This window comes from Dendrobates tinctorius, unplaced genomic scaffold (genome assembly GCF_039654945.1).
Source record: "Dendrobates tinctorius isolate UK_male_01 unplaced genomic scaffold, ASM3965494v1 ptg000096l, whole genome shotgun sequence".
NCBI classification, from domain to species: domain Eukaryota; kingdom Metazoa; phylum Chordata; class Amphibia; order Anura; family Dendrobatidae; genus Dendrobates; species Dendrobates tinctorius.
Genome location: NW_027361764.1, coordinates 1,649,390 through 1,665,918, shown reverse-complemented (window position 1 = coordinate 1,665,918; position 16,529 = coordinate 1,649,390). Strand labels below are relative to the sequence as shown.

At 44.1% G+C, this 16,529-nt stretch overlaps 1 protein-coding gene across 5 annotated transcripts in view; it reads left to right on the top strand.

Annotated features, from left to right (window-relative positions):
• The window catches only part of M1AP (meiosis 1 associated protein), a 209,922-nt gene that overhangs the window by 108,473 nt on the left and 84,920 nt on the right, over positions 1-16,529 (top strand). For 4 of the 5 annotated variants that reach the window (XM_073586833.1, XM_073586832.1, XM_073586834.1 and 1 more), the window contains exons 3-5: positions 12,256-12,441; positions 12,525-12,681; positions 12,759-12,899. In XM_073586833.1, the coding sequence (XP_073442934.1) occupies positions 12,256-12,441; positions 12,525-12,681; positions 12,759-12,899 (484 nt within the window). The remainder of the gene's footprint in view (positions 1-12,255; positions 12,442-12,524; positions 12,682-12,758; positions 12,900-16,529) is intronic. The other variant, XM_073586836.1, reaches the window with a different exon arrangement.

Below are 16,529 nucleotides of genomic sequence, written 5' to 3'. Positions count from 1 at the left end.
GTATCAACGGTTCAGGCTGGTGGTGGTGGTGTCATGGTGTGGGGAATTTTTTCTGGGCACTCTTTGGGCCCCTTGGTACCAATTGAGCATCGTTGCAACGCCACAGCCTACCTGAGTATTGTTGCTGACCATGTCCATCCCTTTATGACCACAATGTACCCAACATCTGATGGCTACTTTCAGCAGGATAATGCGCCATGTCATAAAGCTCGAATCATCTCAGATTGGTTTCTTGAACATGACAATGAGTTTACTGTACTCAAATGGCCTCCTCAGTCACCAGATCTCAATCCAATAGAGCATCTTTGGGATGTGGTGGAACGGGAGATTCGCATCAGGGATGTGCAGCCGACAAATCTGCGCCAACTGTGTGATGCCATCATGACAATATGGTCCAAAATCTCTGAGGAATGCTTCCAGCACCTTGTTGAATCTCTGCCACGAAGAATTGAGGCAGTTCTGAAGGCAAAAGGGGGTCCAACCCCTTACTAGCATGGTGTACCTAATAAAGTGGCCAGTGAGTGTATATATATATATACCTGAGTTACGTATCCTACCCATCTTCGATCACTCACCACGCCCAATACTAATAATGATCGGGAATTTCAGGATATTTTGACTACAAAGAGAGTCACAATCACTGGTCAATCCGGGGTGTCCGTCCCTTATGAGGTACGGTTCGAGCACTGGGCCCCCAACGGGACTGCACCTCTATACGATTCCATCCATGAATCACCCCACCAGGGGACAAACCTCAGATCCTCTTTGCAGCAACAAGCACAGGAAAACCACACCAACGGAAAGTCTGAACAGTATAACTGCCAACTTACCGTGGTTGTCGTGGAGGGTGATCAGTCCCAATTTTCCAGCACCTGTGTCCGCTCCGAGGGTCCTTTGTCTTGTTGTCCTCCGGGGCAGAGGCGTCCCTGTTCGGGGGCCCCACGTTGGGCGCCACTGTCGGGGTAGCTATTTTGGGAGGGCTAAATTAACCCTTCACAGTTGATCCAGTGATTTCCAAATTATTCCACAGTGTTGCTAGCAACTCAAATGACCACACGGAGACTGGGGTCTCTGTACGGGAGGATCGAGGCAGATCACTAAGCCCCTTTATTTTAGTCACTTCTTTTATAATATTTTGCTTAATTATGCAAGGTTCTCAACTACCAATAACATCATGGTAATGCTTCACTTTGTAAGCCAATAATATTGCAAGAAAACCGGAACTGCATATATGTCCGTACCTAGATAGCGTAGAAAGTAGTATAATGGCATATTCAGAGCAATACACCCCCCCGAGCCCCTTATCTTTGCACCTGATGAGAACAGTCTGGTTTCATGACAGCCCATGCCAATTACAGAAATTTATCTTACAGCAACAAAAATGAAGAAACGAAACCTTCAGAGAATGGATAAAACGAAACTTCAGCTTTGATTTTAGTATTAACCCTTCACAGCATGACGTGGGGTCCTGATCGCTGCCATGGAGACCCGATGTCGTCATGACGACATCTGGGTTACAAGAGCTTAGAGACTTCCTGTCATGCGCAGTGCCCGTCAGGAAGTCTCACAGGTCAGTGTAAATTACCTGCAGCGCTGACAGCTTCTATAGCATGTAGATCTGCAATCAGCCTGCAGAGAATGAGTGTCCCATAGTGGGACTCAGTGTAAAACATAGAATGAAATAAACATTTTTTAAAATAATTGTAAAAATATAAAAAAAAATTTATTCTAACATTAAATCAATATTGGAATTAAAAAAAATCTAACCATTAAAAGTACACATATTTAGTAACGACCCGCCCTATAAATCTGTCCCACTAGTTAACCAATTTGGTGAACACTATAAAAAAGGTAAAAAAACAATGCTTTATCATCATACCACCGAACAAAAAAGTGCAATAAATGCGCGATCAAAAAGACGGATATAAGTAACCAGGGTACCGCTGAGAATGTCATCTTGTCCCACAAAAAACGAGCCGCCACACAGCGTCATCAGCGAAAAATAAAAAGTTATAGGTCGCAGAATAAAGTGATGCAAAAATAATTTTTTTTTTTTATATATATAAAATAGTTTTTATTGTATTAAAGCGCCAAAACATAAAAAAAATGATAGAAATGAGGTATCACTGTAATCGTACTGACCAGGGCTGTGGAGTCTGAGTCGTGGGGTCGGAGTCGGATCTCATTTTGGTGGAGTCGGTATAAAATGGACCGACTCCGACTCCTAAAATATATAATAAATTGGGTACAGTAGTTCAATGCAGAATGTGCTGAATATTTTTTCATAGGAATTTGGGAAAGTTATGAAATGTCCTATAAATGGCTGTTCTAGTCCTGATCTAAGGCTACAGTCACACACAGCGTTTTTCCTGCGTTTTTTGAGGATACGTTTTTCAGTTGCAAAAGCCGATCAGATTTTTAAAAAACCGCATCACCTGAAAGGTTTTTGAGCTCATAGATAATGTTTTCAATAGCAAAAGCAGATTAGAAATCTGCTCTATCCATTTATCCATATCTGTACCAAAAAGAATGAAAGCCGGGTAGCACACAGACTAACACTGCTTTCTTTTAGCACCAGTCAGGTACACCTCATAGCTGCCCAAAAGGACGCCCAGGACAGGCATTGCTCGTCTTCAGTAACATCAACTGATAGTTGGAATAAATAGACTGCATTCATCACCACATCTTCTTAAGGTGCAGGCTTTATTTTCAAGTGTAGGGGTGTGAAATATGAGGTTCTGCAGCAGCTGAGGTGTGCAGTATGAAATTCTGCGGAACAGTATGAGGTTCTGCCCCCCTAGGTTTGATCCTGGCTACGCCCATAGTGTGAATGTAGCCTGAGGATCTAGGCTTTATCTTAGCTGAGATAAATCATAGTGTGTGTGTGTGTGTGTATATATATATATATATATATATATATACACACACACACACAGTACAGATCAAAAGTTTGGACACCCCTCAATCAAAGCGTTTTCACTCTGAAGGCATCAAAACTATGAATTAACACATGTGGCATTATATAATTACCAAAGAAGTGTGAAACAACTGAAAATACTGTATGTCTTATATTCTAGGTTCTTCAAAGTAGCCTCCTTTTGCTTTGATTACGGCTTTTCACACTCTTGGCATTCTCTTGATGAGCTTCAAGAGGTAGTCACCGGAAATGGTTTTCACTTCACAGGTGTGCCCTGTCAGGTTTAATAAGTGGGATTTCTTGCCTTATAAATGGGGTTGGGACCATCAGTTGTGTTGTGCAGAAGTCTGGTGGATACACAGGTGATAGTCCTACTGAATAGACTGTTAGCTGCTTTTTCTTGCCATAATACAAATTCTAAGTAAAGAAAAACAAGTGGCCATCATTACTTTAAGAAATGAAGGTCAGTCAGTCCGAACAATTGGGAAAACTTTGAAAGTGTCCCCAAGTGCAGTGGCAAAAACCATCAAGCGCTACAAAGAAACTGGCTCACATGAGGACCGCCCCAGGAAAGGAAGACCAAGAGTCACCTCTGCTGCGGAGGATAAGTTCATCCGAGTCACCAGCCTCAGAAATCGCAGGTTAACAGCAGCTCAGATTAGAGACCAGGTCAATGCCACACAGAGTTCTAGCAGCAGACACATCTCTACAACAACTGTTAAGAGGAGACTTTGTGCAGCAGGCCTTCATGGTAAAATACCTGCTAGGAAACCACTGCTAAGGACAGGCAACAAGCAGAAGAGACTTGTTTGAGCTAGAGAACACAAGGAATGGACATTAGACCAGTGGAAATCTGTGCTTTGGTCTGAGGAGTCGAAATTTGAGATCTTTGGTTCCAACCACCGTGTCTTAGTGCGACGCAGAAAAGGTGGAACAGATGAACTCTACATGCCTGGTTCCCACCGTGAAGCATGGAGGAGGAGGTGTGATGGTGTGGGGGTGCTTTGCTGGTGACGCTGTTGGGGATTTATTCAAAATTGAAGGCATACTGAACCAGCATGGCTACCACAGCATCTTGCAGCAGCATGCTATTCCGTCCGGTTTGTGTTTAGTTGGACCATCATTTATTTTTCCACAGGACAATGACCCCAAACCCACCTCCAGGCTGTGTAAGGGCTATTTGACCAAGAAGGAGAGTGATGGGGTGCTACGCCAGATGACCTGTCCTCCACAGTCACCAGACCTGAACCCAATCGAGATGGTTTGGGATGAGCTGGACCGCAGAGTGAAGGCAAAAGGGCCAACAAGTGCTAAGCATCTCTGGGAACTCCTTCAAGACTGTTGGAAGACCATTTCTGGTGACTACCTCTTGAAGCTCATCAAGAGAATGCCAAGAGTGTGCAAAGCAGTAATCAAAGCAAAAGGCGGCTACTGTGAAGAACCTAGAATATAAGACATTTTCAGTTGTTTCACACTTTTTTGGTAATTACATAATTCCACATGTGGTAATTCATAGTTTCGATGCCTTCAGAGTGAATCTACGATTTTCATAGTCATGAAAATAAAGAAAACTCTTTGAATGAGAAGGTGTGTCCAAACTTTTGGTCTGTACCGTATGTATGTAATCGATATTACATAGTGTATTACATATTTACTACAGTTTTTTGTGTTCTAAAGTTGTATTCCAATAAATAGATATTATGTTCTGTCTAAATATCTTGATTATTGGATCAAATGATTAAATGTCTGATGTTCACATTGTACTACAATACATTTTTCACTTAAATATAAACAATATATGTGGGAGTGGGAGTCGTGGAGTCGGTGTAAGGGAAATTGAGGAGTCGGATTCGCAGGTTTGGCTTACCGACTCCACAGCCCTGGTACTGACCCGAAGAATAAAACCGCTTTATCAATTTTACCACAGGCGGAACGGTGTAAACGCCCCCCCAAAAGAAATTCATGAAAAGCTGGTGTTTGTTCATTCTGCCTCACAAAAATCGGAATAAAAAGCGATCAAAAAATGTCACGTGCCCGAAAATGGCACCAATAAAAACGTCAACTGGTCCGGCAAAAAATAAGACCTCACATGACTCGGTGGGTCAAAATATGGAAAAATTATAGCTCACAATATGTGGTGATACAAAAACTATTTTTACAATAAAAAGCGTCTTTTAGCGTGTGACAGCCGCCAAACATAAAAACCGCCATAAATAGTAAATCAAACCCCCCGATATCACCCCCTTAGTTAGGGAAAAATAATAAAATAAAATATTTATTTCCATTTTCCTGTTAGGGTTGGAGTTAGAATTGGGGGTTTCCACTGTTTTGGTACATCAGGGGCTTTCCAAACGCGACATGGTGTCCGATCTCAATTCCAGCCAAAAACGTCAAATGGCAATGCTTCCCTTCCGAGCTCTGCCATGCGCCCAAATAGTGGTTTACCCCCACATATGGGGTATCAGCGTACTCAGGACAAATTTCCAAACAACTTTTAGGGTCCAATTTCTCCTGTTACCCTTGCGTAAATAAAAAATTGGGGGCAAAAAGATCATTTTTGTGAAAAAAAAAAAAAGATTTTTTATTTTACAGCTCTACATTATAACCTTCTGTGAAGCACTTGGGGGGTTACAAGTGCTCACCACACATCAAGATAAGTTCCTTAGGGGGTCTACTTTCCAAAATGGGGTCACTTGGGGGGGTTTCCACTGTTTAGGTACATCAGGGGCTCTCCAAACGTGACATGGCGTCCGATCTGAATTCCAGCCAATTTTGCATTGAAAAAGTCAAACGGCGCTCCTTCCATTCTGAGCTCTGCCATGCGCCAAAACAGAGGTTCCCCCCACATATCAGGTATCGGTGTGCTCAGGACAAATTGTACAGTAACTTTTTGGGTCCAGTTTCGCCTGTTACCCTTGGTAAAATAAAACAAATTGGATCTGAAGTAATTTTTTTGTGATAAAAAAGTTTAAATGTTCATTTTTTTGTAATCTTTCCATAAATTCCTTTGAAGCACCTGAAGGGTTAATAAACTTCTTGAATGTGGTTTTGAGCACCTTGAGGGGTGCAGTTTTTAGAATGGTGTCACTTTTGGGTATTTTCTATCATATAGACCCCTCAAAGTGGCTTCAAATGTGATGTGGTCCATAAAAATAAAATGGTGTTGTAAAAATGAGAAATCGCTGGTCAACTTTTAACCCTTATAATTTCCTAACAAATAGGGTTCCCAAATTGTGCTGATGTAAAGTAAACATGTGGCAAATGTGACTTATTAAGTTTTTTGTGTGCCGTATCTGTGTGATTTAAGGGCACAAAAATTAAAAGTTGGAAAATTGCGAAATTTTCACCAAATTTCCGCTTTCTTTCACAAATAAACACAAGTTATAGGAATGAAATTTTACCACTAACATGAAGGACAATATGTCACGAGAAAACAATGTCAGAATCACCGGGATCCATGGAAGCTCCAGAGTTATTACCTCATAAAGGGACAGTGGTCAGAAGTGTAAGAATTGGCCCGGTCATGAACGTGCAAACCACCCTTGGGGGTAAAGGGGTTAATGAACCATGTGGGGGCTGATTGTGGGATGTGCTGGGTCTGTTAGAATTTGATGAGATCCCCACCTTACAGGATGCCTTCACCCCTGGAGGTCTCAGGCGGTAGATTCTGACGTCATACTTGTTTTTATCAGAACATTGGGTTGGAGGGTTCTACTGGCCCTATGGCGGTGTGAGCGGATGTGTCACATACGTCTCTTCGCTACGATGCTGAAAATGCATCTCCCATGAATATCAGATCTATGCAAACCCCAATATTCGTATGTGGTCAACGGATACAAGATGTCTAGAACGCTCAGAAAAATCCTATGAAGCCAGGTAGCTTCTTCCTAGGAACAAAGGCAGCCTCCACACTGCTCCTTCTCTGCATAGACCAATCTCAGCCTCATCTGTTCTCCCAGCAGATATCCTGGTTTAATCGCCTGTCTACAGCAGGAGGTCTCTGCTTCAAATGTTGGTTTCATTAGTTTCTTTCCATAGAAGGGTGATTGGATTATCAGTTCTTCTACAGTTACAGGTAGTTTTCCCTCTTCCCCATATGTTCAGTGTGGTAGGGGGCTTGTCCCCTTACTGGAGATATATGGATTTTTAATTTTCTTCTATGACACTTGCACATTAGCAGCGACCTGTTTGTGTTAGCGTTAATTTATAGTCTCTCACCTGTGTGATACCTCGGTCATGACGTCTTCTTATATTAATGATGTACAATTAATTCTGTGATTGATGTCCCTCTATGTATCAGCTGTTTCACAAAGGTTCACCGCGTGGACTATGGGCCAATAAAGGCCGGGAGTGTTCCATCTATATTGTCAGGTGTAGGCCGGGATCACACTACCGTGTGTGATGTGAGAAACTCGCAGGAGTCTCTCGCATCAACACCCGGCGCTGACGCCGGCTCTCAGGGCAGGAGCTGCGGCTGCATAGAAATACATGCATGGAAATACATGCAGCCTCACACTCCGGTCCTCGGCTTTCAGTGGCCACCCGGCTGCAGAGTTCTGTTATGCTGAAGATAATCCCCATATCTGCAGATTAATAGCGTTTTCACACACCAGGATCCCTATAGTAACACAATTCTCACTGGTAAGGATAGTGAGTGTGGTAATATCCCACTGCTTTAGATTTATGCTGATTGTTGTTTCGTGGAAACTTCAACATCTAGGTGAAAACTAAACCACATTCACTAATGAATTAGTTTAAGATTAACACACTGGCGCCAGTCCACCTGGACAGAGAAGGAAGGTCCACTATTCCCAGATGCAGCTGGTGAATAACAGGCTCTGTGCTGGTGCCTGTTTACAAGAGCTAAAGCTGATAAGAAAAGAAATACACCGCGCTATACTGGGAAATGAAAAAATAAGATAACGGAGTACTCGCTGGTGTGTGAAAAAATCACGCGGTGGTGGATGTATAGCAGTATCCTGAGACTGTTCACCTTGTCATAGGTGTATATTGCCTTGCATTTGGATGCCAAAACTGCTGAGTACATAATATAGGGTAAAATGGGGGGGAGCCCGTTAGTGTGTTTCAGAGGATAAAAAATAATTAAATAAAATATGAACTAATCTTGATTTACTCACTTGAGTATGTCAGAACCATATAAAATACATGCTGTAAATGTAGCCATTGCTAGGTATTAAGATTGGAATGTTGCAGCCTGTTTCTGATGTAAAAAAATATAATAGTTGAAAAATAAAATGAAACAAGAAAAAAAGAGGGGGATAAATAGATGTTTGGGATGATAACTGAATGCTGACCTTACTGCATGCCAATTTCAACAGGCGAGGTCAGGATGATTAATCCTGTGCAAAACAAATGATGGCACAGTTCCTGCAAAGCGAATGAGCGTTAGTGACAGCTTGTGCCCGCTAGTGGAACGGGGTGCTTGATTCTGGTGCACTTACTTGCAGGGCCAGTGCTCAGTGAGGCAGGCTTGGGTGCTCAGTATGGGGGCTGGGGCTGCTGCTGCTAATCCGTATGGAAGTGGAGATCGCCGCTGCCTCGCGCGCTCCGGCCGAGAGCAACGCTGATGGACTCGGCGTGTGATGGGGGCAGGGCTAGCGTGGCGTCACACTGGGGGTAAGACGGTGGCTCAAAGGCAGCACAATACCGACATGTTTCGAGAGATAGCTACTCTCTTCATCAGGGTTGTGCCTCTTAGTGTGCAGACCGTCAAGTTATAGCAGACTGAGCCTGAATTAAGTGATCACCTGACCCAAATGCCTGATTGAGCGACTTAATTAGATGTAGTACAAAGTACTGTTGTGTCTACATGTAACTAAATGATTGCGGGACCCTATTATTACCAATGTGCTACAGAGATGGGTTAAATTTTAACCCTATTTGGTCCAAAAATTCCTTATGAGAATTAAAAAGTGAAAAAAATGAAAAATAAAACATAACCTTTATTTACATAAATGTATAACAAAAGTGTTATTAAAATTGTGTATAAAAATCAGTTTAAAAAATGACAATGAAAATGTGCCAAAGCCCAAAATCTACCGATGAGGTGCCTCTTTAGATGTTTGTTTCATTATACTCGAAGGGTTCATAGGCTTACATGGCAGCCAAATAAATGCACCATATTGGGGTCTTGTTCAGCATAATGGCATGATTATGATTAGTACCATATCCTCCTACCAAATTGATTCCAATAAATGAGATATACTTAGGTGTTAATACAAAAAAACCATCACAACCATTCACTAATGGTTGTGATCTTAAAGTCACAAGGTCAGATGCTGTGGAGCCCTCGCCTCACATCATGAGACCTTCCCAACAATTGTATGATTCTGGGAATCACCGATTATATTACATCTCTATAGATAATTTCCTGTCTTCCCCCATACATGCAGCAGAGTTCTGTGTGCTCTGTATATCACTACATAAATTTAGGATCACCCTAAGCTTATATCGCATTGTAGGAAAGTCCATAGTCAACAGCCCCCTCTGCAGTCTTGTAGAAGCTCTACTCTCCTCCTCAGCTCCCTTGTAGACTTTTTACTCTCATCCTCAGCTCTCTTCTTGTAGAATCTCTACTCTCCTCCTCAGCTCCCTTGTAGGCCTTTTACTCTCATCCTCGGCTCTCTTCTTGTAGAATCTCTACTCTCCTCAGCTCCCTTGTAGTCCTTTTACTCTCATCCTCAGCTCTCTTCTTGTAGAATCGCTACTCTCCTCCTCAGCTCCCTTGTAGAATTTTTACTCTCATCCTCAGCTCTCGTCTTGTAGAATCTCTACTCTCCTCCTCAGCTCCCTTGTAGGCCTTTTACTCTCATCCTCGGCTCTCTTGTAGAATCTCTACTTTCCTCCTCAGCTCCCTTGTAGGCCTTTTACTCTCATCCTCGGCTCTCTTCTTGTAGAATCTCTACTTTCCTCCTCAGCTCCCTTGTAGGCCTTTTACTCTCATCCTCAGCACTCTTCTTGTAGAATCGCTACTCTCCTCCTCAGCTCCCTTGTAGAATTTTTACTCTCATCCTCGGCTCTCGTCTTGTAGAATCTCTACTCTCCTCCTCAGCTCCCTTGTAGGCATTTTACTCTCATCCTCAGCTCTCGTCTTGTAGAATCTCTACTCTCCTCCTCAGCTCCCTTGTAGGCCTTTTACTCTCATCCTCGGCTCTCTTCTTGTAGAATCTCTACTTTCCTCCTCAGCTCCCTTGTAGGCCTTTTACTCTCATCCTCGGCTCTCTTTTTGTAGAATCTCTACTTTCCTCCTCAGCTCCCTTGTAGGCCTTTTACTCTCATCCTCGGCTCTCTTCTTGTAGAATCGCTACTCTCCTCCTCAGCTCCCTTGTAGACTTTTTACTCTCATCCTCGGCTCACTTCTTGTAGAATCTCTACTCTCCTCCTCAGCTCCCTTGTAGGCTTTTTACTCTCATCCTCAGCTCTCTTCTTGTAGAAGCTCTACTCTCCTCCTCAGCTCCCTTGTAGGCCTTTTACTCTCATCCTCAGCACTCTTCTTGTAGAATCTCTACTCTCCTCCTCAGCTCCCTTGTAGACTTTTTACTCTCATCCTCGGCTCTCTTCTTGTAGAATCGCTACTCTCCTCCTCAGCTCCCTTGTAGACTTTTTACTCTCATCCTCGGCTCACTTCTTGTAGAATCTCTACTCTCCTCCTCAGCTCCCTTGTAGACTTTTTACTCTCATCCTCAGCTCTCTTCTTGTAGAAGCTCTACTCTCCTCCTCAGCTCCCTTGTAGGCCTTTTACTCTCATCCTCGGCTCTCTTCTTGTAGAATCGCTACTCTCCTCCTCAGCTCCCTTGTAGACTTTTTACTCTCATCCTCGGCTCTCTTCTTCTAGAAGCTCTACTCTCCTCCTCAGCTCCCTTTTAGGCCTTTTACTCTCATCCTCAGCACTCTTCTTGTAGAATCGCTACTCTCCTCCTCAGCTCCCTTGTAGACTTTTTACACTCATCCTCGGCTCTCTTCTTGTAGACTCTCTGATCTCCTCTTCTTGTAGAATATTTTCTCTCCTCCTTGGCTCTCTTGTACAGTCTTTACTCCCCTCAGATTTCTTCTTGTAGACTTTCCACTATCTTCTCTTCTGCTCTCCTCTTGTAGAATCTCTGCTCTCTTTTAGAATATTTTCTTCCTCCTCGGCTCTTTTTGTAGAATCGCTACTCTCCTTGGCTTTCTTCTTGTAGACTCTGCACTCTCCTCTACTATTTGTAGACTCTCCACTCTTCTGCTCTTCTTTCTTCTTGTGGACTCCTCACTCTCCTCTTTGGATTTCTTCTTGTGGACTCTTCACTCTTCTGCTCTGTTTCCTTCTTGTAGACTCTCCACTCTCCTCTACTTCTTGTAGACTCTCCACTCTTCTGCTCTTCTTTCTTGTGGACTCTTCACTCTCCTCTTTGGATTTCTTCTTGTGGACTCTTCACTCTTCTGCTCTGTTTCCTTCTTGTAGACTCTCCACTCTCCTCTACTTGGAAACTCTCCACCCCCCTGCTTTCTTCTTGTAGACTCTCCATTTTCCTCCTCTGCTTCCTTCTTATAAACTCTCCACTCTTCTTTTTGAATTTCTTTTTGTAGACTCTCCACTCTTCTCCTCTCGTTCCTTTTTGTAAACTCTCCACTCTCCTCTTTGGATTTCTTCTTGTAGACTCTCCATTCTTCTCCCCTGCTTCCTTCTTGTAGACTCTACACTCTCCTCTTTGTATTTCTTCTTGTAGACTCTACACTCTCCTCTTTGTATTTCTTCTTGTAGACTCTACACTCTCCTCTTTGGATTTCTTCTTGTAGACTCTACACTCTCCTCTTTGGATTTCTTCTTGTAGACTCTTCACTCTCCTCTTTGGATTTCTTCTTGTAGACTCTACACTCTCCTCTTTGTGTTTCTTCTTGTAGACTCTCCACTCTCCTCTACTTGGAAACTCTCCACCCCCCTGCTTTCTTCTTGTAGACTCTCCATTTTCCTCCTCTGCTTCCTTCTTATAAACTCTCCACTCTTCTTTTTGAATTTCTTTTTGTAGACTCTCCACTCTTCTCCTCTCCTTCCTTTTTGTAAACTCTCCACTCTCCTCTTTGGATTTCTTCTTGTAGACTCTCCATTCTTCTCCCCTGCTTCCTTCTTGTAGACTCTGCACTCTCCTCTTTGGATTTCTTCTTGTAAACTCTCCACTCTCCTCTTTGGATTTCTTCTTGTAGACTCTCCACTCTTCTCCCCTGCTTCCTTCTTGTAAACTCTCCACTCTCTTCTTAGGATTTCTTCTTGTAGACTCTCCACTCTTTTTCATGTTTTATAATCCCAATCTTCTGTTTTTCTATCTTTATTTTCTGTCTAGGAAATGAAGGGTAACTTGTGCCGCCTCCTGCGCTGCCTGTCTGCGGTGCAGGCTATCCCCACAGAAGGTTGTAGACGTGTGAAGAACAGTGCACTCTCTGTGGCAGTGCTGGAATCCCTGCAGCAGAACAAGCAGCGCATGCAGCACAGCTCCTCAGGAGCCACCTCACGTGGCTGCTTTGTGGAGGTGATGAGCCTTCTCACGTGTAGACATGTTATATACTTGCAGATCTGTCAGTGGTGCTCACTACTCCATCATTTTCTCAACAGGTGACTGTTGTCTCCCCCCGGTCAGGATGTGAACTGATGCGTGACCTGGACGATGGACTGAAGTATGCTGATCTAGGTACATTGCGCCGACTGCTGGTTCTCCAGATCTCATCCGAGCAGGAGCAGAATGGTTCTACTGAGTCTCCTCCAGAGCTGAGTATGTTGGGACCATGAGTGGAAATTCTCCTGCTCACTGCTAGTCATCACACTCATCCGTCTTCTGCTCTTCTGCAGGTTCCCACGTGTATGACATTGACCTTCATGTTGTTCCACCAAATGTTCTGAGTTTGGAGATTTTCTTGAAGTCATGGCTGCTGGAGCACAACGTCGAGAAAGATAAATGTCACCTGGTATTTCCTGAAGGTGCCTCAGAGTGTGAGAGTTCATTTTTCTTGTTAAACGTCCTTCATCTGTATCACCACAATCTTGGTCATCTGGATGCCGCTGCCAGATGCTTAGTCAGTTTGGACAATGAATGTGTTCAGTTTCTTCCAGGTTTTCTTTAATTCCTGCCTGCAGTGTAAAGGATGGAGTATAGGGACATCCTGGGACATGTACATTTGGCACATGGAGCCTCCTTCATATGAGTATGTGTGTGAAGGACATGCAGGACCTGGAGGAAACCAGAATACATTTTACTGTAGCAGCACCCCAGAAATGGGAAACAGGTGACCATGGAAATAAGGAAGTTGTTGTCTGTGGCCCAGATGTGACAGGTGCTGTCTCCTGTACATGTCTGACATAAGCACAACCTCGAAGGGCTTAGATGGGGGTCCGTGCTGTGAGATAGCGAGGTACTGATGAGTTGTGCAGGCAGCTGGTGTGTCAAGATGGTACGATCATTAGTGACAGACGTGGCCCCGTGGGACATCTGTGCAATGTATACGGCTCTTTGGTCCTTGTGGGACTAAAAAAAAAATTCCAAAAATCAATCGTTATCATCAGCGTTGCTCCTTGGAGAGCACGCACGTTGCGTATGCTTTATGCTGCGCATACGTACAGTACATGCACAATCAACCTTGCTACATATTGTGGAAGAACGACTCACTCAGCTGCACACGGATGTAGACACAGATAATGTCTCTTTATATCTTCCGTTGGTTTATTATACATTCAGCATAAAGTAAGGTGAAGTGAAAATAAACACAGCCCTCCGGAAAAACAGCAAAAAGAAAACAAAATGGTATACGGTCTGCATCTGAGAGGATCCACTTGCTCAGGATAATAACCACACACTAGTTCAGTTTATCCTCCTAAGGACACAGGACGCTGGAGTTCCTCTCTTCAGCCGTACTGAAAACTGACTGACTGCTTCTGGAGGATGACTGTTTAATCCCCAGATCCCACCATCTCTATGTTGGTCCACAAAAACCTAGCGCTTAATATTGCCGTTTATCCCCTCACAACACATAATATGCTGGAGAAAACTACCGGGTTTCAAATCACTGAAGTTAATGGCCTCAATGAAACATATCTTCCCTCCAGCACTTTTCCAGTGGATTTGTCACATATCCCCTCCCCTCTGCCCAAAGCTGGGGGGGTTTGCACCTTCACTCACTAAGCAGTGAAGTCTGGATCAGGCTTCTTGTGTACCATGTAGTTTTCCAGGCATATATTCGATGTGGAAGATGAAGTCCAGGAGTGTCAGAAAGCACCTAGTCACCCAGGCATTCTTCCCATTTCTTTCCCTCATCCAACTCAGGGTTGACTGGTCTGACACTAGCTTGAACTTCTGGCCTAAGAGGTAGTATCTCAGCGTGTCACTTGCCCATTTTATGGCCAAGCATTCTCTCCCACGACATAGCTGTTTTCACAGTAAGAGCGTTTCCTACTCAGGTATGACTGGATGTTCAACCCCATCTACTATCTGGGACAACGCAACTCCCTACCCACCTCGTAGGCATCCGTCTGGACCACGAACTGCTTTGAAGTTAGATGCGACCAAGATTGGCTGCTTGCATAGGACTAGCTGTAACTGCAACACCAGCTCTGCTTCAAAGAACCACTTGGCCATCGACGTCTTTGTGCCCTTAAGAAGATCTGTCAGAGGGTCGGCTATCATGGCAAAATTTGGGGTAAATTGCCGATAGTATCCTACAATTCCCAGAAAGGCCCGATCTTGCTTCTTGGCCAATTTTGGATGGCCTCCACCTTGTTTAGTTGTGGCTTTATTTCGCCTTTTCCCTTCCCATGGCACACTTCTTTGGGTTTATGGTAAACTGTTGTGAACTCTCTTGCTTGGAGTTCTGAGCCAAAGCTCCCTCTGCTCCCTCTGGTGGTTACTGAAAGTAGTGGAGCTGGCCAGGTGGATGGAAGTTCCCCACCTGATGACGATAATTGGGAACCTGGAATTACTGGATGGGAGCATATAATTGAGCTGGCTGCTCTTGGAGGTTGCTGGTGATTTCCTCCTTTTGCATTTGGAGTTCTCTTGTCCCCTGCCTGATCTGCATTTTTCAGCTAAGTGATTGTTTTGCTAATCCTTTGCATCTAATCTGGTTTTGCCTTTTTTTTGCTTTCTGCTTTGTTGCTAGGGTTCAGCGTGCTCCCTGCTGGGGCAGTGCTGGGCCCTACTTCATATGTTGCAGCTTGTTCAGTCCCCTGCTATGTTAGTATATTTTTGCTTTGCTTCCAGTCCATACCAGAGTGCTGATCTAGCGGGGGTGAGGTTGTGTGGCCTCAGGTTTTTTATATATCAGATGTGTTGGATTTTTTTAGGGTTTTGTGCGTGATTGCAGACAGTGTCTATCCTGTCCTGTCTAGACAGCTTGGGCCCCAACGTTTGCTCAGTCTGTTCTCTGCCTGTGTTTGTGTTTTCATCTTATCTCACCAACAATATATGTTTGGGGGCTGTCTATTCCTTTAGGGATCTGCTCCGGGGCAGTTTAGATTTCCCCTTTCTGTCTTTAGGCTTAGTTAGTTCTCCCGCTGTGACAAAGTGTCTAGAGCATCGTAGGAACGCTCCACGGCTACTGCTGGTTGTGTGGATAGGATCAGGGGTCTACAATCCGCTTAGTTACCAACCTCTCTGGTCTTCTGGTGGCTTAGCCTGTTCCTGAGATCCTCCTCGGTGACCCATTCATAACAGAAAACCCTGCTGTGAAGACACGGGGGTTGGTGGACACCCAGGTCCTCTATCCAGACACGCATGGTTCAGGGATCATCCTGCCCAACGCCCACGCTCCCTTTAACGTGGGAATAATGCTACTCGGACAACACAGGGTGAGGGTAAAACAGTGTGGCAGTGCTGTATTGAACCACAAAACAGGCAGATAACACGTAGAACAGTCCCAGCACTGTAGCCAAGATGGTGCACATTACAGAGTCTCGCCCTTCCACTGATCCGCTGGGATAATGGCAGCTGTGACTTCAGATCTTCCACTGTCGGTACCCCACCTGTGACACGCACACAAATAGGAGGTAACGATAAGTGTAGGAAGATGACAGTCCATACAAGGTACAATTGATCCGAGGATCACAACCTGGCTTCATCTTCCAGGGTCAGTTACTCCACCTGTGGCACACACACAGAGAGGAGGTAACGACAAGTGTAGGAAGATGACCATTGAGGTCCATTGAGGTACAAGACCAGTTAATTAGCGTGACAACCTGGCTTCTCCAATGTATCCATGGTTCAGCGTTGGTCAATGAAGCAGGCCTGTATTCTTTCAACTGGGGCCGAAAGCCCTTAGGTTGTTTCCTGTAGAATGATAGAGCCGTGTCCCTCGTGATGGTGCCATGATGAATTGGCTGCTGTTCTGTCTCTGGTCCTTTGGATGTATATTTCTTGGCAGAATCTCTGGCTGTCTCTCTCTCTGTCTCTGAGTCTCTTTATACCGAGGCATGTAACCTATTTTTAAATTTAACAAGTGTCCTTCAGTCCAGCATCAGGGATAAGAGGAAGAATGGTGATGAAATCAAGTAGCATTACTTGATTATTTAAACTATTTGACTGGATTCTCCTCCCCTGTTTAGAATGCACCAACGACTTAGTCAGATCAACTC